This window comes from Drosophila yakuba, chromosome 2R, assembly GCF_016746365.2.
Source record: "Drosophila yakuba strain Tai18E2 chromosome 2R, Prin_Dyak_Tai18E2_2.1, whole genome shotgun sequence".
In the NCBI taxonomy this organism is placed as follows: Eukaryota; Metazoa; Arthropoda; class Insecta; order Diptera; family Drosophilidae; genus Drosophila; species Drosophila yakuba.
The window spans coordinates 10,024,820-10,052,627 of NC_052528.2; the positions used below are offsets into that span (position 1 = coordinate 10,024,820).

The window sequence follows — 27,808 nt, forward strand, 5'->3', positions numbered from 1 at the left end:
TCGCCTTGACAGTGACTTGCAGAGCCAGTGCCAAACCCCAATGACGGAGCTGAAAACTTGGATTTGAAATGAAATTTGCCACGCGTTCGGTTCACATTGCTGTTTGTTCAAGAGTTTATGTTTATCTATCGATGAACTCTGACCCCGGCAGCGGCGCTTAAGCATTAAACGTTCTTAAAAGCGCAACTAATAAGGCTGCCAAACTGGCAAGTCATGTGGAAATATGAGAACTATTGCAGCCACTCGATATTGAACTACCCTTCTTCATTGCCATCGAATTCGGGAAAACACCTCAAACAACATTTATCAATGTTTAATTGCCCGGACGGACAGTTGGCAACCCTGAAATCGCTTAAGGGAGTGCTTCTCTTCCGGGTTTTCCCGGCATTTTCCACTCTCTGCGCACTGCATTTTCCAGTGAGCCAAGAGCGAAGTGCCAATTCTCTTTGAGTTTTACCGAACAACAACAGAAATTTCATTCAAAAAAGCGACAACCTCAAAGTGCTTGTAGTTAAATAATTTTTATTGTTGTCTTACGGCTTTTGAGTAAAAGTAAATTTTGCAAAATAATTTCCCAAGCATCGAAAGCTGGCAGTGCGAGTCGGAAAATAGACAGAGAGAAAGAGAGAGAGAGAGAGAGAGAGAGAGAGAGAGTGAGGGAATGCTTCAAGGCAACGAACACAAATCAGGGAAAATATAATTTATTATTTCTTGCCTTATCCTTGAGCCGCAGCCAAGGCGCATCGTCTTCTCTCCTTTTCCGTGATGTGTTTGTCTTTGGCCCCCGGTCCCTAGTATTCCATAGTCCGCAGTCCATAGTCCACAGTTCGGAGTCCTGAGACCTGAGTTCCGAGTCCTTTCTAAGACCCCCCACCCCCTCCCATCGGAGCCATTCATTCCCACTCGCCGGTGGGTCGCCCACCTCATTCCCATTCCATCCACCTTGGGCTGGGCAAAATTCTATGCTTAACGCCATTTTTGTGTGCGAGACACGATGACGACAAATTTTCAACGTGCAACCTGACACTGAGCTGAGATTTTCCAAATTCCTTGTCTTCACTTGTGCACCACCCCCCCTCCCAGTTCCCCGCCCTCATTCCCACCACCTCCGCCGCTGCATGCATGCAAAACTGCCAAGGACTCCGTCTACCCGTCTCTTTCGCCACCTTTGTGCCCCCTCTCTCTCTCTTACTGTCTTTCTGTCTCTGTCTCTCGCTTCGTCTCCAACTGTGACTCCGACATTTGAAAGGATTAGACCAGCTCGTGTGTCGTATGGCGATGACGATGGCGCTGGCAAGTGGGCGGCAAGTGGGTGGCGGCTGGGACTCGTAGCGTAAAAAGTATTTGCACAACTCTCAAGTGGGTCAAATGATTAGGCGGCATGATGAAGTGCCTTGCCACTTGAGCCACCGCCTCGTCCTTCGTCCCGCGTCCTTCGCTCTACGTCCTTTGCCCCAGTCCTCGCCCTACTTTGCCACTGCGCCCATCCAAAAATAAACAGTTTAATGTTTTGAATGAGCAATTGAATTTGATTATGCTCGGGTGTGGGTGCATGGATGTCTCGTATTCCCTCCCAAGTGACGACATACCTACACCCATCACCCACCAAACCCCCTTGGCAAATAACTTAAAATGCATTACGTAATGGGGTCTAAGTCAGGGGGCGGCCCAAGGATTCGCCCACATAAACATAGATGGGGAAATGCTAAGCGGCTTATGTGAAATAAGACAACACCTCACGTTATCGTATGCTGCGAACTAGGATTGCCCGTAATTTGACTACTGATGTAATTATGCCGCAGTATGTTATTGCCAAGGATTACCCACAGAACCCCGAATGTAGCTTAGGTCAATTCGTTCACCTTGGGTGGATTTCTTAGCGGATTGATTCCACCATTGTAACGGAGGTGTGACCTACTCAATCTGTGTTTCATTAGATTAATCTGCTTATATTTTGATAAATGTATCTGGTGATTACTTTCTCCTCCTATTTAAGATAATTTCAAACCAATAACCAATAAAAATTTAAATTATAATCCCAAATTATCGCCGGTAAACCTGTGCTCAATAGTATCCCTTCAAAAACCCTCGGCCACGTCCCAGCATATTTCCACATTCATTACATGACATGAACAACAGGGACAGAAACAAAACAGGAAATTGCTACTTAAATTCAAAGCCAATCTCTGTGTTGGCAAATATTCCCAAAATAAGCCAAACAGAAAATAAAAGATAAAAGCCGAAGACAATGGCGGCCAAAATATGGCAGGGCCCAGGATAAAATGGAAATGGAGTTGGGGAAGCTGCGAAGCTGGAAACTGGGAAAAGCTGGGATAGACTGGGAAAAACCGCCCAAGTAGCGAGGACATTTAGCGTTTTAAATCAGATTATTCCACAACAACTGTCAATAATGCAAAAGGCGAGGGCAATGGGAAAACCTCGACGAAAAAGGACCTCTCACCCACCGCGCTAAGCCAGGCCAAATGAGCCTTTTTGCCAACCGCAAAACGAGGCGAGAAAATTGTCACCGAAATGCGACGGCCATCGAATTGTGTAAATCAAAAAAATAATTGTGCCTGATAACAACATCAATAACAATAAGCGACGCTACCCCGGGCAAAACAAAAAAAAGGGAACCTATGGTCAAGTGTCTCGACTATCAGATACCTATTATACAGCTAGTAGGAGTGCCAGAAAGAAGTTGTTAAATTTTGATAGAAATTTAATTAAAACTAATTAAATAATTGTTGTGAAGTGTGGTAGTATAATTAAAATAGAATTTAAGAAGATAAATATAGAATGTTTTATACGGACAGACATACGGACATTGCTAGCGATCCATGGCTATTGATCCTGATATGCTCTTCATAGGATCGAAAACTAACCAAGCATACCCTCTTTGGTGCACGAGTAAAGGGTATAAGGAAAAATCAAAATAAAAAGGTGATGCCACCACGAATTGCACACAATAACCATAAAGGATAAGGGATAACGTTGAAAGGGGTTGAGCCTGGAGGGATGGGCGTGGCTGGTCGGGCCTTGTCAAAATACTAGACTCCGCAGTTCTCGGTTCTCGGTTTACAAAACTCTGGGTTGTACGGCGCTATTACCCCCTCGGCTAATTTATGGTTCACTCTCTTAAAGTTTTGTTCGAATTTCGGGCTCGTAAATCTTTTCAACACATACAAGCCACACAGGGCACTCCATAATACACTCGACTCGGCGAGTTTACTTCACTTTATGGGTAAACCCAACCCCACAAAGCAACCAGAACGCTCTCGACTTCAGCACTTCAGCGGTGCCTTTATTTACTTCATATTAATATTAAGTTCATTGTGTCAAGCTGGCAGCGCCGATTTCTTATCATTTTGTTTTCTTTTTTTTTGGTTTTTTTTTGATTTGCCGTCCCTTTTTAATTTTAGTCGCGCGCAAGGACAATGGGGAAGCGATGAGAAGGACACTTCTCTTTTCTCACTTCTCCGGCTTGTTTGCCGCACCCGGGCCAAAAAGCTTATCTCCTGGCTGCCTGGCATTTACATTCAACGCTTGACAGCTTCCTTGGGGTTTCCTGCTCCTTTCACCTCCATCCTCATCCCTCCTCAGCCCTCCTCATCCGAACTCATCCTTCGACAACCACGCTCATCCATCCAAGACGAGTGTGAGAAGATTCGCCTTTGTGATCCGATATCTGCGCCGTTCTCCCATTTAAAGCGTCTTAAAGTTGTGCGCGAGTAATTATCGGCAAATATTTGCCCACGAATTTCATACATTGGATAGCTTTATGTCGCGCAGGAATTGCAACGTAAGACTTTGGTTAAGTTATCAAAGGCTCTGCTCTGCTCTGCTCGTGTATATACTCACTTCTCCGAAGCCTTTGTGTTTTGCGAATAATTACGTATTCGCTTCTCGAACTTTTTTCTTTGGCTACTCTTTACTTCCTGGCTTTTTTTTGCATTACAAGAACTTGTTGCGAGCTCTTGAGTACTTTAGCGCATTTTGTTAAAGGAACTTATCATAAGTCGATTTACTTATCAGCTTAGTTATAATTCCCACTTTCTTCACTTTAAGACATATTTAAACAACGAAACAAAACAGCCTAATTGACTCACTTTCAATGCACAGTTGCACAATTTAGCTTTAATTAAATGTAAAGATTTCCCTTTGAAACGCGATATCAGTGCGTGCTTTAAAGAATGAAATCGCGCTGTCGTCGCTTTTTGAACCCCTTTTCGACACAGTAGCACGCAACTCACAAAAGGATTCATTACCGGAAGAAGCAAGTGCGAGTGCCACAAGTGCGATTCAAAATGCTCAAAGTTAATTGCAATGGAGACGTTGAGAGACGTTGACCAACCCTTGGCACTCATTTAGCACCACCTAGAGAGCTCTTATCGAGTCTGTCTCTCTGTCATCATCGATTGTGGAGAACCTGGGTGGTTGGGTACCTGACATTGCGCCAGATGTGACACCCAGAAACACACCCGAAGTCATCAAACAAATAGCTATATATCATAGCTCGCTGATAATGCGGCCTGATTAAAGGCTCTACACGAGGGCGAACGCCCCCCGCTGATAGAGGCTTAGTCCTTGGAAGTCCTGGAAATCCTGGGGGTGCGATTCCTGATCTGCTGACTTTCGCTTCCCATTGTGAAAGTCAGGGATTCTCATCAGGAGCTGGCATATTTGCATGCCGCGAGTATCGTGCGCGTCATCATCATAATCATCAGCGCCGCAGTCAGCATCAAAGTAATTGCAGCCACACTCCGCGACAATCCCCAATTGCTCCATTGGAGCGTGCTTGGAAATTATTTCACAATTTTTAATAGCTTCAGCTGGCGCCGTGACTGGGCTAATTTCGGGTTTTGCTACTCGCGAATTCGGGGCTCTGGCTTTGCTGGATTTGCTGGAACAATCGCACATTTGGGAGCCCTTCATTCCGATGGGGGCCCAGGCACTTGAGGTTAACCTTCGAATGTCTGTCGGTTGAGGGGATTTCCTTGGGTCGTGTGATTGCTAATGAGGTAGGTAGTTTATTACAGGCACTGCTTAAATGCAGGATAATCTCTATACTGCGTAGAACTTATCTCTCAGTCATGTAAGCCATGATTGTCTTGTTTTCAATTGTTTATATTTGTTACCCTGCCGTTGGGCAGCCAATAAATCCTTGTAAAGTGCTTCAAATGCATATTTAACAGTCGAGTTTTTCATCATTTTTATTTTTATCATTCCATCTTTAAATGCATATTTTTGTTTTTCTGTACAGTTTTTTTCGGGCTTTCAAAGTAACTCTCGTTAGCAAAACATTTCCAGCTAATAAAATCACAAAAAAAGCATCTCAAAAATTGACATTGGTGGACATATCAGTGGAAGGACATATACACCATTTACTTTGGTACATGGGCATTGGCTTTTCCGGCTAAATTCGAGCAGGAAAAAAGGACCTCCGTTTCCAGCCGACCACATCGAGCAGCAATTTGGAAACTTCAGCTCAACTCGGCGGTTTTTATGGCATTTTATGGCTCCCCCTCAATCCATCGCTCCTTTCGGCGGCTTGCCAACTGTTTTGGGCTATGGCCATTGCACATTGGTAGGAGGTATTCTGACATTTTCCTGGCCTTTTGTTTCCACTGGTGCTCTTTAGCTTGTTGTTGTCGCATCCGAGAAAATTGAGTTAATTATCGTGTCGCATAATTAGAAAAGTTAAGGCGACTGGCCGAAAAGAGTACCCAAGTGTACCCAAGTTGGCCATTGCCATTGCGTGCGGGTGGAAGCCTTAATTTCACGCTCTTATGCGGAAAACGCATTTCAATTTTCCTAATTCCAGTTAATAACTCAACAAATAAGCCAGAAGGCAAAGAACTTCTAAATGCAAATATTGATAGATACTTTGTTGAGTGTGCCAAGTAACTCAGGCGAACTTCCTCTAAATGATTATTATGGCCAAGATGATGATGGCGAAATGCACGAGCTGTGGCTGCGGCAGCGGGGCGGGGGCGGGTGATTATAAGTAGCACGTCTATATATGAAAAGCACTTGGCGGGCTCGGGGGCTCCGAAGGGGTTAAAAATGATTCAAGTCGCCTTCACTTTGCTGCCAAGCCAAAGACAAACATTCCAAAGGCAACCAGACGACGCGAAAGAGACGGCGCATGGGGCGGATGGGAGTGCTGATGAAAGAGATGGCGAGATTTGTGGGTGGTAAGGCTGTAAGGGTGGGCGGTGGCAGCAAGGGTTAGTAAGTAACTGGGCTGACTGCCCGGGGGCATAATGACAATTACAGTTACCGCGTGCCACGCAGCCAAAGTGAACTTTTTACTTTGGGTTTAAGCAAATAAATCCGTCCGAAAACGGTTTCCATTCCGCCCACGCCTTGCTTCACTCTATCTCATTTTCCCTCTGTGTTTGTTAGACTTGCTGCACACTGAAAGAAAATGTAATACAACTATATACAACACAATTTCATTCTGAAAGAATTCTTTGAATAAAAAGATTCACTGCATCCTTTTAAGCACCTATCAAGCGCATAAGAAGTTCGTTGCATACTTTTAGACACCTGTTATTCTTATACAAGCTTCTTCATTAGCATCGCTCAAGCTCCTAAACACCCAGGGATTTTCTTTCGGTGCAGACTGGCATCCATGCTCAATGAGACACAAACAAACAAGCGGCAACAGCAGCAGCAACACCATAGAGACCGATGTTGCCCAACCCCTCGGGGCTCGGCTGCCAGAGCCAAGCAATTCAAAAGGGGTGAATAAGCTAAACATGACCCCCAGCGATGCACAGATCCAAAGAATCCAGAGACAGAGATCCACGGATAGTGGGGCATGGCGTGGTGTTGCGAAGGCGGTGGAGCAGCGAGAAGGATGCTGCTTTCATGTCTCCTGTGGCGGCCATCGACCACGAAAATAAAGCGTGGCAAATACAAATAGAAATAAGTCAAAATGTATCCAAGGGAAACACACATTCGCAGCGGAATCGGAAACGGAAGTGAAAGCGGGGAAATGCGTCAGTTCACTATGTGGTATAATGTATGTTGTATGCTGTATGTGCAGCATCTGCTGATGTTTGCTTAATGAATTGAATCTTCTATTTATATACTTCATTTTTATTTCAGCATTATTATTTTTTACCACAAAAGGAATTGCACGCAGATAGACAGCGAAAAAACAAACAAATGAAACAATTAAAATTAAATGCACCCTTGGGAGCCAAAAGAAAAACATCCTTATCGAGGGGTAGAAAAGTTTACAACCGTAGTCTCAACTTGGCAATGCCCTCGGAAAATGCAAAACAATAACGGAGACATTAGAAAGTGGCACAAAAAATTAAGTATTCAATTCTATAGTATTATGTAAAGAATCAAAAACAAAAGACTTGTAAACTCAACTTAACTGATCTGAATGAAAATGAACGAGGAAACGGTAACAGAGTTTAGCTAAGAATATTTCTGAAATTAATCATAAATTATTTGGCCATAAAGGAACTTATCTTTTCTGACCACAAGCCCCGTCTTCTAATGGTCGCAAGAAATTGAAATATTCCGTTTTTTATGTTTTTATGGTTTTGGGACACAATAAAAGAGCGCTTTTTGGCAATTTGTTCGCCGTGCCATGGCTTTGATCTGATTTGCGTATCCCAAAACATTTACGCTTCGAAATCAAACGATTCATCACGAGGACATGGCACAATAGAACTTTTGTACGCGCTCCTAAAACCGCAAAACCAAATCATCATCTGTTTTATCAAACAACCCATTCATCCCCGACTAAAATACCATTTGATAACCTCAAACAAAAAATGCGGGAATTATAAAAACCAAAAGTGTGGGTTGCCGGCAGAAAAAAAAAACAAAAAAACGAGACAAGATTGGACAATTGCATTCGCTTTCGATGGAGAATCTGCGGTCGCACGCATAAATCTGTTGCTGTTTTTGATTTCACTCGCCGCGGATAATGAAATTAATCGTCTGTAATGGTTTATTGTGTGCGGCGATGGCGTATTCTGTTTTCTGGCCAGGCCAAAACGGCCCACGACCAAGCCAACCAGCCAACCAAAAATGACCGACGGCCAGATACAAATTCGGTTTGATTGCGCCATTTTTTTTTTCTTCGCCCTGAAAATATATTGAATTGCCATTGAATGTCGCGTTGCCATAAATAAGGCGCTCTAATGGGGCGCGGTCCATGCAATTTTTGTGATTTAGTGGGGGCTTTTGGGTTCAAAGCTATGCCATCTAGAACCCTCGTCGCCAAGTCGTATATCAATGGATTACTTTAAAATGTCGAACCGACTGTCACGCTTCTAAACTAATAACGTTGGAGTAATCGGCATAAATCCATGAAAGAAAATCCCATTAATGCGCCCCCAGAGACATCAACATTTTTGATGTTTCTCCCATCGAAGTGGGCGAAGAAAAGAAGAAAGGATATTCTCACAGGACACCAGCCACACGTCGAGCCCCTTTGTCTACTGTCTGCGGCTTATAAGCTTCATTCCCCGCCACACACTTCAAATTCAAATTACTACACATTATATAATATCCTGCAGGCTCTCACCACACCACACGTACTCCGTGATGAAAGGAGGAGTTCCTAGAAAGTGGATGGCAGCAGGACATGTTGGCACAATACGACATAACAACGTGGCCGTAGGGCTGGAAATGTTCCTGCCGCTTGGACTTCAGTCTTACCACGTGGCTTTCCTGTCTCCGTTCCTTCATTTCAACTTGGTAGTTGATTAACAAGACATCATTTGAGTTTAAATACACATAGTAGTCGAGGTGTAGGAGGAACAGTGGGTGAGAAAAGAAATTTCGTTATGGAACTTAAAATTAAGAAATATATATGGCTGTGTAGAAGTATGCAACAGAATACTTTTAGACACCTTTCGTAGATCCCTTATGATCCTAGGAGCAATAAAGTTACAGTCTATATGAGTTCCTGTTTCGGAAGTATCTATTTTTCAAGACTTGCCATTGTTTTATCGCAACATGCCTTTGTGCCCATAAAAGATGGTGGAAAATTCTTTTTTACAGTTTTTACAACGAAAGCTCCACGTAGCATAACTGGCGCACACAACTGTACTTTCACACACAATTTCAAGTTATAATCAGTGCTCATTATTATACCAGACACGTTTTCAGATTTCGCGTGATTATGCGCCGCGGCTCGGCAACATCTTTGCAAGTTTTTGGGGCAAACACGCAGGCGGCCATGGAGCGAAGTCAAGGAATTAAACTTGAAAATAGCTTAAGAGATACATACTGTGCATCCAGCAGATAGGCGAGACGATGAGCATGTTGCCTAGGTCCTGACCGAGCTGGATATTCCTGGTATTCTCGCAGCTCAGACCATAATGCTTATTGTTGTCATTTGCCCGGGCAGGGCAGGGCAAGGGCGCTTCAAGTGGGCGGGGGCCGACGAAAAGTTGGCGAAAAATATGCAAATTATAATGAAAAACTTGACACTTTACATGCAAAGCAACAGCAAGAACAACCAGGGAAGGCGAGGTCGAGATTTTCCGGAATGCTTTTCGGCCCACCATCCAGTCAGTCCTTCAGTCCCTCAGCCCTTCAGCCCTTGGATCTCTCGGTTCTTGGTTCTTGGCCTCCAAGCCGATTCAAATCTGCGGCGGGCGATTAAGCGGGCCAAATGAAGCGCTCGCACTGCCTCCGCATTTTAATTAAGCAAGCAGCCAAATAGCAGTAGTGCCACCATGTTTTTGCCCCACCGTCACCGGTTGTTCGTTGTTGGTTGTCGCCTCCGTGCGAAAAGTGGCACAAAAGCTGGGTGGCACTGGTGGCAGTGGTGGTGCTCATCACCGCTGGAGATCCCGAATTCCCGTAGCATTTGCATAAAGTTTTGCTGCAGCTGCAGCTTTGTTTCGCCGGCTTTTTGATTTCATCCACAAAAGTCAACGAATGTCTTCTGAAGTTATCAGAACTGGAGGTGTCAGGCAAATTATCTGGCTTTAAATAAAGCAACTTGGATACGGTGTGAAACAAATTGCAGCTGGATATTAAGCATGAATATGGAGAAGTTGCAAATTATGACTGCGAAATGTTACCGAATCGATTAACATACATTTGAAATTTGGCAACTGGCAAAGGATTCGAGTCATTCTAAATGCGCTTTGAAAATTCAAAAACACTCTTTGAAATTGAGAAACTTCTGGATATTGTAGCATCAAACCTTTATAGAATTCTGTTGGTCAATAATTTGTGCTGGCTAATGCAGTGGTTATGTGAAGTTGATATTATAGAAAAATCCAAGAGACCCACTTTTAACCAAAAGAATTTCATAATGTTTCTTCGCTGGCAGCTAAGCCGCACATACAATCAACTTTAACAGCTCTTTTAACTCCAAACCTCCAAAAATTGGCCAAACTTTCTACGATTTCATTCGCACACACTGAAACACACACAGGGCACACACAGAGCGATGGAAATTATGGCGGAAAATTACCTTAACGAAAGGGCTTCCGCAGCACTAGGACTTTTGGGGCACGGTTGCAACCCTTGCGACCCAACTGTACCCGCTTGTAAGCCACTTGTAGTGCGGCAATGGCAGTCTGGGCCGAAAACAAAAGCAATTAGATGTCGCCAACTGGCTGACTGGGATTGTGGATGAGGATGGGGATGAGGATTGTGGATGTGCCGCAGGAAGTTGAAACGAGTGGGTTAAGAGCTGTTGGCCGTGTGGGTGTAGTTGCGGGTGTGTGTTTGTGCGAGTGTGAGTTTTCACGCAGAGACCCAGTAAAAGTAAAAAGTTTGCCAGCGCGATTTTCTTGGTGAAACTATAAATTTACAAGCCACAATCAGGGGCGCCTCCGTAATGTGCGTGTGGGCTTGAGAGTGTATTAAAAAGCGTTCAGGTGAACCACCTACGTGTTACGTGTTACCCACCTGCCAGTCCCATTCTTCCTTCCTTCCTTCCAGGACCTGACAATTTTCAGCACTTGAGCGTTTATTTTGCCGGCTCTACAGCTCCGGTTGTTGTTGATTTTTATTGCCATCGTTGGCGTTGTTCAACGTTAGTTATAAAAACTTTACCGCCGCCCGGAGGTCCATTGTGGGTGGGTGGCTGGTTGGTTGGTTGGGGGCTGATTGTCAAGGGTTAACATTGGGAGTGTTGGGGCATTTATCTCCGCCATTTGGTCCCCTCGAATCCTGAATGGATTTTAAGTGGAATAAGTTTAATGATCGAAATTATTCAACGTGTGCTTTGTGTTTTGGCCTCTGTGCCTGGTTTATGCCCGGCTTAAAGTGGAACAGTCCCATGTTTATGACAGGCCAGAGTTTTGGGGCGTGGTAAAATAAACATATTTGGCTCAGTGCTGTTAAGTGTGGCCCAAGTTTGTCTGGCTCTAAATAACATAAGCATATTTGCTTTACGCATCGTGATTTGTTGTTAGAAGGGGCTTCTGCGTATTGTTAAGAGAGATTTTGCTTAATACTGCTTACTGTTTTAAATAGCTCAATAGAAATTTATAAAATCTCAGAGTGCCATTTTACAATGACAACTTGTCAAACCAGAAACATCTGTTTCCCATTCAAATTGGACCAAATTAACTTTTATGAATCATAGCCCACAGCCCTACAATGCATCGTGCTCTAGGAATTCCGTTTTTATGGCGTCCACCATTATGGAACCTATGGATCAGCAACGGCTACTCAAAGGATGTCAAGACCCTTAAGCGTTTGGGCACCAGTCCCCGAAATGTTCGCGATCACCCGGAAGGATGTACGCCCCAAACTTTGAACACCACGGCCTTCACATCCCCGGATTTCATACCCCCATCGACCTACCGAATTGTGGACGAAAAGGAGCAAATTGGACCCAAGGCGGGAAAAAAGGAGACCTACAAGAATCCGGAGTACTACAGCTATTATCGGTACTCGTACTACGACCTGAAGACAATCGTGGATACCATTAAAAAGAAGCAATCAACTCGGAAGTAATAACAAGCCGCACCAGATTAGAAACACTGAAGAAAATTCCATTTACAAACTACCTAAATTAATCATTATAATAAATCCAATGTAATTCATATAAGAGCTCTAGCTAATTGGCTAGGTTCAAGATAATTGTTGAAGAAATATTTCTGTGTTCTAAATGAGTTTGGCATGCTATTTTCGCTCAGTGCACGAGCTTCTCCGCTTGGTGACATGCCGCCTTATGACACTAATCGTATTAGTTGGCTGGTCGTTAGTTAGGCGGTGCTATCTGCCCCAAATGCGATTTCCGCACAATGAGCTGCTCGCCGTGTCCGTCGTGCAGTTTCCGGATTACGTGCGGCATTCTTCGCACAGGTGACATAATGATTCGGACTCGCCGGCGCCTCGCGGCCGTAATTAGAGGGGGGTCGAGGGGTAGAGGAGTTAAGGGGTCGAGGGGTCGAAAGGTCGGGAGGACGCCGACTTGTGTGCGCCGGACAAAAGATGCGATGATGCCCCCAAATGGGGCAGGTGCACCTTGTAATTTAGCAAATCGGTTTAGCAACTCATCGGGAATAACCAGCGTGGATGCCTCGGGGAAATGGAGCTCTTGCGACAACACGCCTTATTAAATCTACAGACATTAGCCTCTTACTTACACTTGTAGGTGATGTTCATTAGTTTGTCAGGATCCCCTACCTAGAAATATATCACCAAAAACACATTTTGGGTATACCGAAAAAGCATTTGACAAAAAAGATTTTATAAAGTAGGTAATTGAAGAGAACTTAAGTCTTCATATATATATGATATAATTTTTCATACATTATATATTATATTATATATTATATATATTAAAGTCTATTATTTAAAAACAATAAAAGAACCTGATATAACGAAATCTACACTCGTCGACAATATATACGTTTCACGTTTTTCTGAAAAAAAATATTATTTGGTTTTTTGATAAAAAATAATTACTATTTTTTCAAAAGCAATAAAAATAGTTGTCCCTATTCTCCCGTGCTCAAAAAAGGAAATTCGAATTTTTTGCCATTTTTCGCAACTTTTTTTTTTTGTTTTGAAAATTATAAAAATAGTGATTTGGATAGTTAGCTATATTTATTGGCAGTACGAAACAGTCTTCATTTTAGCTCTGCCACATTTTTTGGCCAAGTTATGGTGAAAACCACGATTGGAAATATGTACTTAAATATAATAAAATAAAAATAAACATAACTTATATATATAATAAAATCTAACCCTTTTTAATCAGAATGCGATACCATACATCATATATCACTTTATATCAAATATGTTCAGGCCCACTCTCGATATAAGAACGTATGTATAAGGTCGTAACTGTGAATATAGATAGTATATAAGGAACAAGGAATCAACATTTCACAAGCTATACCATTTAATATATATATGATATATAGTTGCCTAAAGTACGCAACTGGCAGAGGAGTTTCTCTGAGTGGGGCTTTTAATTGAATCCCATTGTCGTGGGGAGGGGGATGGGTGTGTTTGTATGGGCCATTCGAGCGAACCATTCCCATTCACACATCCCCTCCCGGGCAATTTATCAATTTTAATCGCATGCAAATTTTATGCAGGCCGCCATAAGACCCAAGTGACATTTGCTTTCGCTAAAGCTGGGCACACAATATTATTTCCAAGAAAATGAAGAGGGGCAGTAGCATTGAGTGTGCGAGTGTGTGTTTGGCTGCTTATGAGCAGTTTTGTTAACAACTTTGGGCCATTCGACGAAGGGCTTCCGAAATGGCTGCTGCTAATCACATGGCACTCTTTGTGATTGCGACCGCCCCTCGAACTTAACCATCCTGCGCAATATTTGCATTTTGGCAACATCATTTTTGCTGTTCCGATGTGCCTAAGCCTGAAACATGGCCAAATCAAAACATTTGCATAATTAATGAGTGCGGAATGCTTGGTGAGCCGTAAGGAAAACTATCGCTTGGAGCCAATTGGCAGAAAGTTAAAGTTAGATGTGTAGGCCATGGAAAAACCAAATAAGATATTACTTGCAATTAGTGGTATGTAGTTTTACTGGTCTATAAATGAGAGGCTTAGTAAATTCATTTTTCCTACATTTATTTCTACATATCCAGCCAAAGTTTCGTAGGCAAATGCGTAACAACTTGAAAATTTTTAAAAGCTTCTTTTAGACTTTTCCAAATAGCATATTCCATTCTTAACTCTTAACTTTCTAACCATAAGGACATGTATTCCATCCAGCACCTATTTAGTTACTAATACTACTACTACTTACTAATAGTTTATTTGAAAAATTACTTGTAATTTGGTCGCACCGGCAATTGCAAAATACTTGTGAATAAATCAAAGTTTTCCAGCCACAATCCTTCGCAAAATAGTTGCGTTCTTGACGTGGCATTTTTTCCGCATGTCTGAGGATTCGTGGCCTCAAAATGTACGACTAACGCTAATTTCCGTCTGGTGATTGATACGAGTCCCCGGGCCAATGACACACGTCATCCATCATGGAAGACAATGGAATCTAGGTGGGGAAAAGTGGGGAAATGGGTGAAGGGAAACGCTGGGAAATGCGCTTATCATGTAACGGTTAACGGTGAATTGACTGGAAAAGTTCAAAGGTTTCGCCTTTGATTTGATGGATGCGAAGCGCTGGCAAGTGCCGCAAGTGCAAATTAAAGCCAGCGAATGGGGAGTTACGGTTACATATAGTATATAGTATTTATATATGTGATGTGATTACCTTCCGGCTTTATTTTCCAATTTACAGTGGCGGTAAAAGTTTGCAGGACACGTAGTGCGATGGCAGCTGGTTTGCTTAGTCGGAAAAGTTGGGCTAGCAGCAAATGCGAAAGCAACACGTAAAAACAAAATTGCAAATAAATTTTAATTGTTTTGAGCAATTAAAAATGAAATTTAAAAAATAGTGCAAGGAGCGAGCCAAGCGTTCCCCCGGCTGCCAAACGCCGCACACAAATTTGCGTGCTTATTCAATTTGCGAAAATGTTTGGCAACTACGTGAGTGTGCGAGTACTTTTGCGACCCAGTGTCCAATGGCTACACTACAACCACTGCCCCAGCCGCCTCTACTGCCGAATACTCTCCTGCCGTTGCTCCTGCTAAACAAATTAAATTAGACAACTTTTATTCATTCGTTTGACATTTTTATTTGTTTTCAAACTCATTTTGCGAGAGCAAAGGCTGTGGACGGTACTTTTTGTAGAATGACAGCAGGGGCAGGACAGTTGAACAATTAACAACAAATACAATTTGCAGAGTTTAGTTAAAATTTTTACCAACTGCTCCCACTTAATTGCTCCACTTCTGCCCGCCGACCCACCGTCTCTATTGTTCGAATTTAATTAAATGCCATTTGCATAAATTCGTCATCCCGCCTCGTTTCGGATGTCAAAGGAATACAAAATTATATACAATTTATGACACTTTCTTTGTCCATCGAGGGCAAAAATGGCAAGGGGGAAGGTGGGTAACCGAGATAACAATGCTTATCAATCGCTGATAGCAATCAAAACAAAGTCGGAAGTACTAAGAAGTGATAAATATAAGTGTGTGGACTATGAAAGCTGAGGAACTGCCAGTTAGCCCATTCAAAATATCATTCACAGAGAAGTATAGTGCATCATTCATAGTGCTAACAAACTATTTTGTACTTGAACAAAGTATATGAATAAAATCCTGACTCATTGAAAAACTTGTGTTGACTTACTGTTTGCTGAAGTTATTACTTGAAATGTAAATACAAATGACAAGTACTTATGAAAACCTTGATAAGACGCAATCTCTCCTCATCGATGCGTCGTTTTGATTGCAATCGCCGCATTATCAGTGTGTCTTTCGCAGAGGCAACATCGAAGCTCCCTCTGAAAAATAAAGTAGAAAATTCGCCGAAAATAAACAATCTTATATCTTATCGGCAATGCCACTGACATACCTTCGTTTGCTGCTGCCGTTGCTCCTGTTCGCGTGTCAGCTGCTGGCTCAAAGTGAATTGCTTTCCTTTGACTAATCATACTGGGCACACTAGCATATCATTTCATGAATTCAAAACCCCTGTAATTGCAGTTCCGCAGTGCTTTCACTTCACCTGGATAGGTGCCTACTCGAATCACTCGAACATTCTCACGGAAACCTGTGAGTCCCGAGTGGGTGACTTCAATGAAATACCCTGCGCGGAACCGCTGGTTGTGACCCGTAAGTGATACTGCTAAGAAAGTGTGCACTCCGTTAAATTATAATCAATTCTTATAACATTTTTAATATCCCAATCGAATAGCCGACGATACAGTGCCGGATGTGAAGGCGCTGTGGCAAAACAACACCGAGGATCGCGAGAACTTTCTGTGCCAAATGTCGCCGGGTCGGTCATGCGTGAAATACTCGTACATATTCAAAGGCGGAAGTAAGTGCACATCACACCCCTTTCCCTAATGAAGACACATAGCCGGCCATATAATAAACCAAATCTTTCAGTACAAAACATCACGTACATGTGCGCCAATGTCAACAGCACCAACGGATGCTATCGACAGACCCACCCAACTGGTATGGTTGTGGAGGCATGTGTCTGCACCTCCCGCGTGGGCTTGATACCCTGTAATGGCTGCTCGAAGTCGCAAAGTGCTCTGATGGGCTGGGCTCTTTGTTTGCTCGGCCTTTATCAATGGCTATATAAATATAGAATATTTTGAACTGCAAATACACACGATTTTTGCCCCTTATGTAATGTGACATTTCCGCTTTTCGCTTTTGATTTTGACAACTTTTTGCGCAATTTTATGCACTCTTTTGTAGGCCATCTATTTTCAGTTTTTTACGGCCGCTTTTTTACGCCCCATCGATGTGGCCAAATAAACTGCCATAATTTATTAGCTCGCCCATTAATCAATTGCAAGTTGATGATGACAATGACGTCCGCTGTACAAAGTGCATTTTAGTATAGGAATTTTGTTAAATAAATAAACGCACTGCTGTACATAAATCAAGCCACAAATTTTACCGGGAATTTATTTTAATGGGACTTAAGCTACTATTTTTTTTTGTAGCCCGCCCAAGCCTTGAAAATATGAAGTGCACGAAGTTTGCATTCGTAATCCTCTTGAAAGATAAGGTTTGGCAAATCCTATCAAGTTGTATTTCAATTAAATTTCCCTTAATAATTACTTTAAATAAATAACAAATGGCCAGACATTGGCGGTTGGCGGTTGGGGGTTGGCAGGAGGAGTCGGTAAACAATGCAGGCGATAAACGGAAAACCAGAAACACAACTGCTGATGGGACACACTGCGTATGAGAAATGCACCGAGCGAACCTCTAACGGGGCGTATGGGTAATGGCAATGGGGTTATGGAGTGGGTGGTGGGCTGTTCCGATTGGGAATTGCCCAGTGGCAGCATCGGGCTCAAATAAACTAATTTTAATGCCTTCCATTGTGGCCAGAGCACGCAGTGCGGCTCAATTGGGATGCGAGTGCCAGCGCCAGATTGGCGAGGTGGAATGGGTCGATGGGAACTGGTTTCATCTCCCGAATTGCACAAGATATTCGAATATTTATTTATTCAAATTGCTCGGTTCTACTCACAGCATAGCTGAGAATAGTAGTGGTTTTGATAGCTACAACTATACCAAAAGTGAATATTTCACATTAATTATTAAAGTCTAAGAAAGCTTTTTCTATGGTTTAGTTAACCAATAAAATTAGTTTTTAATAGTTTGATATTCAGCTGAAAATATTTATAAACCTTTTCTGTGAAATTGTATCTGTGCTTGACCATTTATTTAAGCACTATTAATGTGTTTGCAACTGTACATTTGCAATGCAATACATAAAATGACCAAAAAAGTGCAGAAACTTCAACAGCCATTTGTAAATTATGCCTTTATGCGTGTGTGTATTAACACTCGAAATTCGGAATTTGCTTTTCTCGAACGCCTTTTGACCATATTTATTAAAATAAGTTCGTTTAAAATCCTGTTCCAGAAGCAGTTTTTACTTTCAAAGAATCAGTAAAAAGCCTTCAATTATTCCTTTGATAGCAAAACTGATTATGAGTATGTCAAAATAACACTATTTGCACCATCAACAAAAATGCCTAAAATGCAATTGAGCTATGGAAAAATAAAACTTGTTTATTTTATATCTAGCACTTTAATTTGGCAGATATGTTTATAACTAGCAACCGAAATAAAATATACCCCAAAAGGTGTGAGGCATTTTTGAAAATAAATCTATTGGTTGTTTTAATAACTCAAGAAGATAACTTATAGACTTGGCAATACCCATAAAAGAAATTAGCAGCTTTAGTGGGTTTGATAATGTTAAAGTGGGAAATATTTGTAGTATAATTTCAAGCACTAACAGCCAAGAAACGCACTGTACTCTCAATAGCTAATATTTTGGATTTATGCATATATGCATTAGCCGAATCAACCGTTGGCCAGCCGTCCAGGGCTTATCTTCCAGTAGACTGAAGAGGGGCAGTGTTAAAAATAAATAAATAAACATAATTTGTGCAGTGGCCGTTTATTGGGTGGCAGCAGGTCTCGCAGACTGGGAGTCCCAATATTCTGCCATGTTTATGCAGTGTCCAAGTTTTTGTTGGCTATTTGTTTAGCATTTTGCCCAGACAGTTTTATGTACCGATAGATACGAAACCAGTGGCCAGCCAACGCGTCGTATGCGCAATGCATGGGGCGATGGGAGGTTAGATGGGCAATAATTTATTTGTCTGTTTTATTGGCTGTTTAACAAGCAATCACAATAATAAAACTAATGATAACCGAAATGTGATAAGCGCTGAAAGGGGTAATGACTGATCGATTGAGAGATAAAGGGATTTGGGAAATTGATTTGATTTATTACAGCGTAATTTTCTGATAAGTGGCCAGAAAACTGGGCATTATTTTTGGCCTTCGCTTCAAACTAATTGAAATCTTAACTTAAGTGTGGCAATATAAATATTTTTATGAATATTTTCATTTGAATTGCTTTTTAGTAACTGCTCGTGCATTATAAGAAACAGTATGTTCTTATGAAAAGTTTAACCATTTCTAGTGCCTAAAAAGATCGAAAGTTTTTAATATACTCTTAGAGCAGTTAAGCCGTATTTCGTGAAACATTCAAGCCAACTTTAAACTTCAAGATAGAATTCTACAATTTAGATTATTTTCCGTGTGCGCACTCATTCATATTCACCACCACGGTCAATTATTCATTGGCAATTTTTTTGCAGCTACGATTGCAATTTGCAAATGAACCGGATTCGGCCCGCTGACGAAGCGCCGTGTGTATTTATTGTGAGTGTTTTGAGGGACAAAAACAACTGGGCAAGAACGAGCCAAGGAAACCGCAAAAACCGCACCGAATTTAGCACTGTGCTTGACCAGCAAAAAGCGATGGATATTGCGGAGCATTCGGGGGGCCTAGATCGAATGCATTTCAATTCAAAGCCGCACGGTCAAGTGAAGCGTGTCAGGTGGGGGTCACCGAAACAAAAATAGTTAGGGGAGAGGGGGGGTCAGAATCGAGCGGGAATGGTGGTCACAGAGAGTGCGCTAGAAGCGAAAGAATGCAGCATACAAATATCAAGTATACGCAGCGTGGCACATGACATTTCTTTGGTTATTTATACTATGTGGCAGCGAATCGAAATGCAAATGAAAAGCACCGCAGAGCAGGACCTGCCGTTAATTGCCAATTTATAGCAGATACCCAACCGCTGCCACGCCCACCGCTGCCCGCGCCTCCGCGCCCATTTGCACGTGCTCGCTCAAGTGAAAATTATCATTTCCAGTGAAACTAAATCCCCCCCACCGCCCGTGAGCCAGAAGGCAACAAAGCAAAAGGCAATGCTGGAAAAATGTTCAGACACCCACAAACGAAAGAGAAGAAAGTAAAATGCTAAAGGGTACGGAAGCGAAGTGAAGAACCGAGGGAATGGAAAGCCGCACAAAGTCGACAAAAGTTTAGACGGGGACAAACCGTCCGAACCGACCGCAAAAGGCAACAGCCATCCCAACTTCTACCCCTCAAATCGGGCGATGCGATATCCAAGGAGTATAAAGACCAAAATCGGACTAATTCCTTTGACAGAAGAGGAAATACCCTAAATACACTTTTCAATTGGACATTAACTGTTTACGTTAGACTAAACTTCGTTTGCATTTGGCTTTCCCATTTCAAAAGATCAGAAGTGATGTGGAGATTTCAGTCAACTCAAAACATATTCAGAACTCTCAAATATTTCGGACCTAGCAGTTAGCATCCTCGCTCCAAAATGTCCTCGCAACTGCAGTGCCACTGTGCAGCACGGCGCAACCGGGAACCCATCATAACCATCGACCTGTGCAGTCCGGAAAAGCAGCCAGCAAAGCGCAGGTGCACTGAGCTCGGGGATCCGGAGGATCCCTACAGGTGCCCCATTTGCATGGAGTATGTGCGTCGACGCCAACCGGCTGCCACCACATGTGGCCACGTCTTCTGCTTCAAGTGCATCAAAACGGCCATCTGCCAGTTTCAGAAGTGCCCAATGTGCAACAGAAATCTAACTGATGGACAAATACTTCACATATTTCTTTAACTTTTTTGAACATTTCGTTTTAAGTTGCTTTGTTGTGTTTTATTAAATTTATTGCCTCGTTATGATCATTACTTTCTAAACTTAAATAAAATAATTCACTTACATTCCGATTAATGCAACGCATGGACTCGTTGCCCAAAAAGGGTAGAAACATGAACCCAACCAGCGATTTATCGCATTTTGCTGTGGTCGGCATTAGTTACGCTGAATTTTATCACAATTGCAATTCTTTCTAGTCGAGGACACCCCCGAAACAGCGGCCGCCAAAAAGGATTTCATTTTCATTTATTTTTCGCCTTCCCTTCGCCGTTGGGCTGCAGCCAAACCAGGCCGTTGGAAGACCGCACCCGCACCCGAACCCCAACCTGAACCCAAACCTGAAGCTGAATCTGAATCTGAATCTGGATGTGGATGTGAATCCACCGCTGCCTTGGCAACTGTCCGAATCCGAGTCTCGCCCAAAAATGCCCAACGCTAATTTCCACGCTATGCCTTTAAATAATCATAATTTGGGGCTTTGTTGCTGGTGTTGCGGCTACTGGTGCTGTAAATGATTAACGCTGCTGCTGGGATTTCGAGGGTTAATGGTCGGGGGAGACTCTTTAAAGTGCCCTCCGTCGACTTGCATATTTTCAAGCCTGATTGCTCATTAGCAAATTCATTTGGCTGCACTCCAACCAAAAGGGGAAGTCCCTGAGTTATCAGTTGGCAGGCATTAAGTGTGGAGGGCAAATGTTAAACTCTAAAAGAAAAGTCGATGGCGTAGGTTCCCTAATCTGAGCTGCGAAAGTTGTAGGCTTACCACAGTATGCCCTGTAAGCTGAGGATTTTCTTAATAAATTTAATTAAGTAAAATAAAAAGGATCATCTGTCATTTCATGAGCACTAGATTAAGCAAATATTAGATTCTGAAAAAAGGGTCTTATTTATAATTGTCATTATAACAGCAGTATTTTAATCGAATGGATTTTAAAAAGGATATTCAATTGGGTTAAAAGAAGTCAGAGATTTCAAAGCCTTCAGATATAATTCACTTAATAATCAAATTGTCTTTTTATTAATTTATTAGAAAAAACAAACATTTCATTAAAAAGTATTTCTTCTAACAAATATATTGCCGTTTTAAATATTTTCGACAACCGTATGTAGGGTATTGCCAAAATTGAAAAATGCTAAAGTGATTCAAAAATTATCACTTTGCGTGGCCTAATGACTTGTGCAAAATGTCGCCGTATTAAGATATTCGCACTCTGCGCATTTTTAGCTGGCAAGGGTCCTTCAAGTAGCATCCTCCCTCATCTCCTACTTCTCCGAGTCCTCGAGAAGTCTAGATGGGAACGCAAATGTCTGCTTAATTGTCAAAAATTCAAGCCAGGGACCTTTGAAATGGTATGAGGGGGTAGGGGGGGAGTGAGCCGGATAGTTGATGAGCTGAGGGATGAGCATTAACCCAGTTAACCCATTAAAGCCGTGTCATAAATTCAAAGCCACAACAGGACAGCAGCAACAACAGGAGGCGCCTTTTGCTTTGTGGTCTTTTGTGAGCAAGGCTTGGCCCCTTTTTCGACTCATTAAAGCCAACTTCACGCAATTAGGCTAATAAGCCGCCCTCGTAACAGTGCAGCAACAACAGGAAAAGGCCCAAAAGCAAGATTTGTGGCTTGTGGGCCATGTGGCGGGGTAAAGAGCTGGAAGTGCTGGAACTGTCAAGTTTGTATAAAACACTTTCCCTGCTCCCATTTCGCACTCTCGCTCAATTAACTGAAGTATCATTTGATGTGTGTGGGGTCAAGCTTAATTAAAATGCTTAAAAAAACCGCTAATTCGACATACTAAACCTTCTGTTGATCTTTATTAGTTTAAAATATCAATTGTCCGCTTATACGGACAGATAGACAGGCGGACGGACAGAAGGACATTACTATACCCCCTAAAAAGATTACACAATGACTTATAGAATTATTAAATAAATTCATGGAATCATAAATGTAGCACTTTTAAATCATTTAATTTTGCGCAGCTGGGAGACGATCCATAGAAGCCAGTCGAACTACTTCTACCATTAAAAACGGAGTTGGTCCATTGTCCGTAAAACTGCCTTCAATGTGTCGTAACCCAGCTGCTCACGGAACACTGAACGAAAAATTTGGACAAACCATGGACATGGGGACAATATTGGGAAAAGAACAAACACCAAAACGTTTACGTAACAGAAGTAAAATAGAATAGACGATCCAGATCCGGAGATCCCAGCCCACTATTGGACTACTTGCTATCCGGACAGGCCATCTGGTACAGGAACTGCACGATGGTGCGGGTGGGTCTGCCGGTCATGCGATCCTTGAGCAGATATGGCAGCGGATTGTGGCGCGTCAGCATGCCCACATTCCGGATATCTATGTGGGCCCAATCCGCGCAGGGAACCAGTTCGTGCAGAACGGCGGCGGCAATGCAACTGGAGGCGGGACCAAGTCCCCGGTTGCTGATGTCGTATGTGAGATTCGGGGTCACCAGCTGCTTGAAGTAGCGCCACAAGGGCAGCCTCCACAAGCGATCTCCTGTTAGGCCGCCTGCCTTCTCGAACTGCTTGGCTATGAAGTTGGAGTTGGTGAACAATCCTGCTGCGGATTCTCCAAGGCCAGCACAGACGCCGTAGCCCACGGTGGCCAAGTCCACCACCAGACGTGGCTTATACGTGGTCTGGGCAAAGAGCAGGGGATCGGCCAGCACCACCGTTCCGGCTTTGCTCACATCCACAATTCCCAGCGTCTTGCCATTCAGCAGGGTGACCACGTCACCCGGCTTAACGGCCATGCCCGATGGCATATTCTCGCAGAGCGGCAGCACGGCGGTGATGTTTACGGGCAGGGAGAGGGCTGCTGCAGCTCGAACGGCGGCCACACAAACGGCTGCGCCGGCCATGCAACCGCGGTACATATGCAGGCAATTCTTGGGCCGCAGGCACAAGCCGCCACTGTTGTAGGTCAAGCCTTTGCCCAAGAGCAGTATGGGTCGATCCTCTGGCGCTGTGCCGCAGTAGCTGACCTCCAGGACCACAGGAGGCTCGCAGCTGCCCTTTGCTATCATTAGAAACGAATTGAGGTGATTCATTTCTATCCAATCCATGGATCGCACCTCTACAGAAACGCCGCACGGACACAGGGCATCCACCGCCGACTGGGCGAATATGGTGGGGGTCATCTGATTAGCCGGCGCATCGCTCAATCTCCGTGCCAAGTTCTGCGATTCGGCCTTGAAGAGACCCCTCGTCCAGGCATCCACATCCGGCGAGTCGTACAGATCTAGCTTGGGCACATGAGTGCGATCCTGCTTGCGCTTGTTGCTGTTGTACCGCCAGATGGCCAGGGCACTGCCCTCCGCCGCCTGCTCCGGATATTCCATGGAGTCCACAAAGACCTCCGTGCAACCCTGAAGCTGCAGTGCCCGAGCTCCCACGCCAGCTGCCACTCGGGCATTCTCCATGCCCTCGTCGATGTTTTCCAGGTCATTGAATCCGGCACCTTCTTGACCCAGACCCACCACCGCCACTGCCCGGAACTCGGCATCCACGTTCATGAAGACCTTACCCTTGCCCAGGTCCCCCTTGACTCCAGTTTCGCGCAGCAGCTCGGAGACCTTGCCCTGCGTTCGGTCGTCAAACTTCTCGCCGCTGGACGTCATCTTGACCTCCTTGCCCTCGCCCTCCTTGGAGTAGACGCCCACCACCACGCCCTTGATAACAGTCTTGCTATCGCACTTGTCCGCTGCTCCTGCCAGTCCCCTCCAGATTTGAAAATCATCCCGCTGAAGTCTGTGGTTAAAAAGTTGTGCCCCAAACAGATTATACGATTTCCAGGGTGCTGAGAGCTTCTGGTATAATCTTGGACTGCGCACAAAAGCACTGATCATGCGTGTGGATGCCATCTTTGGGATACAATATCCGTGGTTGCCTGGTTAGTCCGCCCTTGCGCACGTCTGGGTAGCTTTTTTAGTGGTGGATAGGGAAAGATAAAATTTTTGATTACGAAGTGCCTAACAATTTTGGAAAGACAGTAGAAAGTGTGTTCCTCTGTTTGGCCCAAGGGTAGACTAACTAGATCCTCCAAACCCGAGACACTTCTACACACGCCCTCTTCGTTTGGCAAGAATTAATAACAAACACATAATAAACACCCGTCACCCGTTCAAGAACGTAATTACTCCCAGTACAATTGTAAAACTTTCGACACACATGTATTTACCCCAAAAAAAGAAGTAATATAAACATTTACTCCCCATCAGAGTCGCCTTGATTCGAAGGCTTGAGGCTGCCGAAGACCTTGGCTGGAATGGCCTTTTGCTCGAAGCGCAGTTTCTTCATGACGAGGCCTTCCTCGTCCGTTTTTGTGGCCGCTGCACTGGCCTGGTTCTCGTTCGACATCTCGTTCTCCTCGTCGTCATCCTCCTCCTCGTCTTCGTCGCTGTCTCCAATGTCAATTTCATCAGGATTGACGACCGTATCCTTCTTGTCCTTGGCACCTCCCTGCGTTTCGCCGCGCACAAACATAATATTTGAGGCCGCCTTCTCGGTGGGCTTTTGATTGGCCTCGGCTGCCGCCTGACGAGCTTTCTCCTCCAGCAATCTCATGGCATCCGGTCCAGCTCCTGCTCCGGCATCCGCTGCCGCACCGTTGTTTGTGTTCAGGAATTGGGCGGCCATCATGTTCACCTGCGTATTGTAAGTGGCCTGCACGGAGCGCTTGATGCGCAGCATTTCGCGCATTGTGTCTTCGTTGCCGTGACGCACTTCGAACTCCTTCCAAGTTTGCCAAAAGTCCGCGGTGATACGAGGATCACAAACCTGAAGAATACAAAGAGGTATTAGCATAATCGATGCAGTAGAAATGTATGTATTAACATACCTGCGAGCAATGAGCATAGATGGCTCTAGCTCGGTCCACTTCGCCCAACTTGGTTTCCAATTCGGCGAACTTGACACACATGTGACGCATATTCTGCTCGGGCAGCGATTCGATGGCCTTTTCATAGATCTCGCGGGTACGCGGTAAGCCATAGATTTCGGCTGCCTTCTTTACAAATATGTTGTACATGTCGAACATCTCCTCCTCTTTAACAGCAGACGTGGCGCGATCATAAACCGACATGGCATGCCGGGCGAGACCGTGCTCCTCTTCCAACTTGGCATACAGTAAGTAAAAATACTTGGCGTGTTCGGGAGGACATTGATCCAGGCACTGCTCGAAGAGGTCCCTGGCCCGCTCCAGTTTTGTGCCGCCATAACGCTCCAAAAATTTGGTTAGGTAGGAGTTCCAGATGTCGTATACATTGGGCCACTTGAACAGCGAGATGCCCTTCTCATAGGCTCGGTAGGCTTCTTCAAAGTAGTTGTGCTCCTCGAGGAACATTCCGTAATTGATAATGATCTGCGGCGTACAGATCTTCAGGTCGATAATCCGCTCGTAGACGGCTTTGCAGGTCTTAAAGGTGCCAAATGACTCCTCCAAATCAGCGTACATGGACCACACTTTCAAGGAGCGATGAAGGCGCGCCTGCACCGTCTCCGTATCATCATGATAGGCAATCTTTCGCTTTGGCATGGCCGTCGCCCTTTGCATCAGCTTGAGCGCCGCCTCGAACTGCTGCTGTCGTAGCTCCATCTCTGCCCATTCGCACCACACCGCCGCCAGATCCTCTACTTTGACATACTCAACCTCAGTGCCGCGTTCGAAGACCACACGAGCATCCTCCACCTGTCCGTTGGCCTCGTAGAACTTGGCGAACTCCACCCACAGGGTATGCAGCTTTCCAACCGCCTGTTTCGGCTGCACTGTTTGCACGGCCTCCGTGTACGTACTGATGATCTCGGCGGGCTTGTCCTCGTACAGAGTCACCCGCTTGTGCCACTCGTGCACGTTGTGCGGATTCTGGCGCAGGAGCACGCTATTTAACAGCAGCAAACGGCGCTCCATGAGGTATTCGAAGCGCGAGAGGCGCAGTTCGACGTCGATGTCATCCTCCTCGGTGGCCGCCTCATTGGCTGCTACCTGCTCCATGCGTTTGTTCAGCGAGAGTTCCTCAAACTGTGCGTATTCATCAAAGACTTGTGTGAAATCTCTTACGGTGGTCACAGTTTGAATGGCCTCCTCGTATATATCTCTAGCCCGATCAAATAAGCCGGAACGCACATAGTAATCCGCCAGGGAGTTCCACAGGTGGCCCAACTGATCGGTGTAGCGCCGCAGTCCGCCGCGAATGATGGCGTCCACGTTTAAGGAATGCACCTTGTGTGGATTCTTCGAGATGAGGTCGCACAGTTCGTTCCACAGCTGATGATTTGATTTGCCGTGCTTGGAAACGAAGTGTTCGTTGTCTACGATGTGCGCCAGCTGCTGTGCAGCTTCGTCCAGGCGGTCCGCTTCCTGTAGGTAGTCCACATACTCTTCAGTGTCCTCGGGGAATAGTTTCAGATATCGTCGGTAGACTCGTAGTGCTGTTTCCGGCATTTCAAAGCGGCGCACAAACTGCAGATACAGTGGCCAAATTCTACCGTGCTGCGTGATGGGCAAAGCTCTTAGAGCCCGATCGAAAACGTGGCGGGTGCGGGTCACCTTGCATTGGGAGGTCATGAAGGCACCGTAGTCCATCCAGATACGTGGCATTTTGTGCATGAACACAAGTGCGCGCTCGAAGGCACTGTTGACCTCCTCGTACATGGGATCCGTGGGTATCTTGCCGCGCACCTGCTTCCTGCGGGTTCTCAGGTAATTGTGCCAGATCTTATAGCTGCCAGGGAGCTCCTTAAGAGCTCGCTCATAGACCAGGTTAACACCATTATCCGGCGCTTTCGCTTTGTGGTCAATGTAACGCAGCCAATGTTTCACGGAATAGGCGTTCCGAAGGATTTCCTCCTCATACGGCACATCCTCCTCTTCCTGTGTGTGAGAAACTGGATGTGCTAGTTGGTCTTAATATATATTTCATAGTACTTACAAAATTGATCTCTAAATTTAGAGATTTACTCGTTTTTGTCACCATTTTCCGCGATTTTCATGAAATGCCGCAAACAATTATTTTCTTCTCGTGCGCGTCCCGCGAAAACAGCTGTTCGAAAAAGCGTTGCCAGAGGGTTGAAAAGGTAGTGGTCCGAAGATACCACGATAAATACCAAATTATTTATTAGCACGAAATATTCAAATTAAATACAAAATACAACATGGTTATTATAATTAACTTAGCTAAGGCATATAAATTTAAAT

At 44.2% G+C, this 27,808-nt stretch overlaps 5 protein-coding genes across 5 annotated transcripts; 3 read left to right on the forward strand and 2 right to left on the reverse strand.

Annotated features, from left to right (window-relative positions):
• Positions 1-11,502: 11,502 nt before the first annotated feature.
• Positions 11,503-12,099, forward strand: LOC6529918. The gene has a single exon (XM_002090839.4). The coding sequence runs from the start codon at positions 11,602-11,604 to the stop codon at positions 11,959-11,961; it is 360 nt and encodes a 119-aa protein (XP_002090875.2). The 5' UTR covers positions 11,503-11,601; the 3' UTR covers positions 11,962-12,099.
• Positions 12,100-15,793: 3,694 nt separating this feature from the next.
• LOC6529919 lies at positions 15,794-16,704 on the forward strand. Its single transcript, XM_002090840.4, has 4 exons — positions 15,794-15,959; positions 16,039-16,167; positions 16,250-16,375; positions 16,447-16,704. The coding sequence occupies exons 1-4, from the start codon at positions 15,893-15,895 to the stop codon at positions 16,662-16,664; spliced, it is 540 nt and encodes a 179-aa protein (XP_002090876.2). The 5' UTR covers positions 15,794-15,892; the 3' UTR covers positions 16,665-16,704.
• A 3,439-nt stretch (positions 16,705-20,143) lies between these two features.
• On the forward strand, positions 20,144-20,638 carry LOC26535914 (peroxisome biogenesis factor 10). The gene has a single exon (XM_015197451.3). It carries the CDS (start codon positions 20,250-20,252, stop codon positions 20,550-20,552), a length of 303 nt encoding a protein of 100 aa, XP_015052937.1. The 5' UTR covers positions 20,144-20,249; the 3' UTR covers positions 20,553-20,638.
• Positions 20,639-22,535: 1,897 nt separating this feature from the next.
• Positions 22,536-24,651, reverse strand: LOC6529920 (cytosol aminopeptidase). Its single transcript, XM_002090841.4, has one exon. The coding sequence runs from the start codon at positions 24,474-24,476 to the stop codon at positions 22,818-22,820; it is 1,659 nt and encodes a 552-aa protein (XP_002090877.1). The 5' UTR covers positions 24,477-24,651; the 3' UTR covers positions 22,536-22,817.
• Positions 24,652-24,758: 107 nt separating this feature from the next.
• LOC6529921 (pre-mRNA-splicing factor syf1 homolog) lies at positions 24,759-27,653 on the reverse strand. The gene is made up of 3 exons (XM_002090842.3): positions 27,543-27,653; positions 25,454-27,484; positions 24,759-25,392 (listed from the first exon to the last, which is right to left on the reverse strand). Exons 1-3 carry the CDS (start codon positions 27,585-27,587, stop codon positions 24,820-24,822), a joined length of 2,649 nt encoding a protein of 882 aa, XP_002090878.1. The 5' UTR covers positions 27,588-27,653; the 3' UTR covers positions 24,759-24,819.
• Positions 27,654-27,808: the final 155 nt, after the last annotated feature.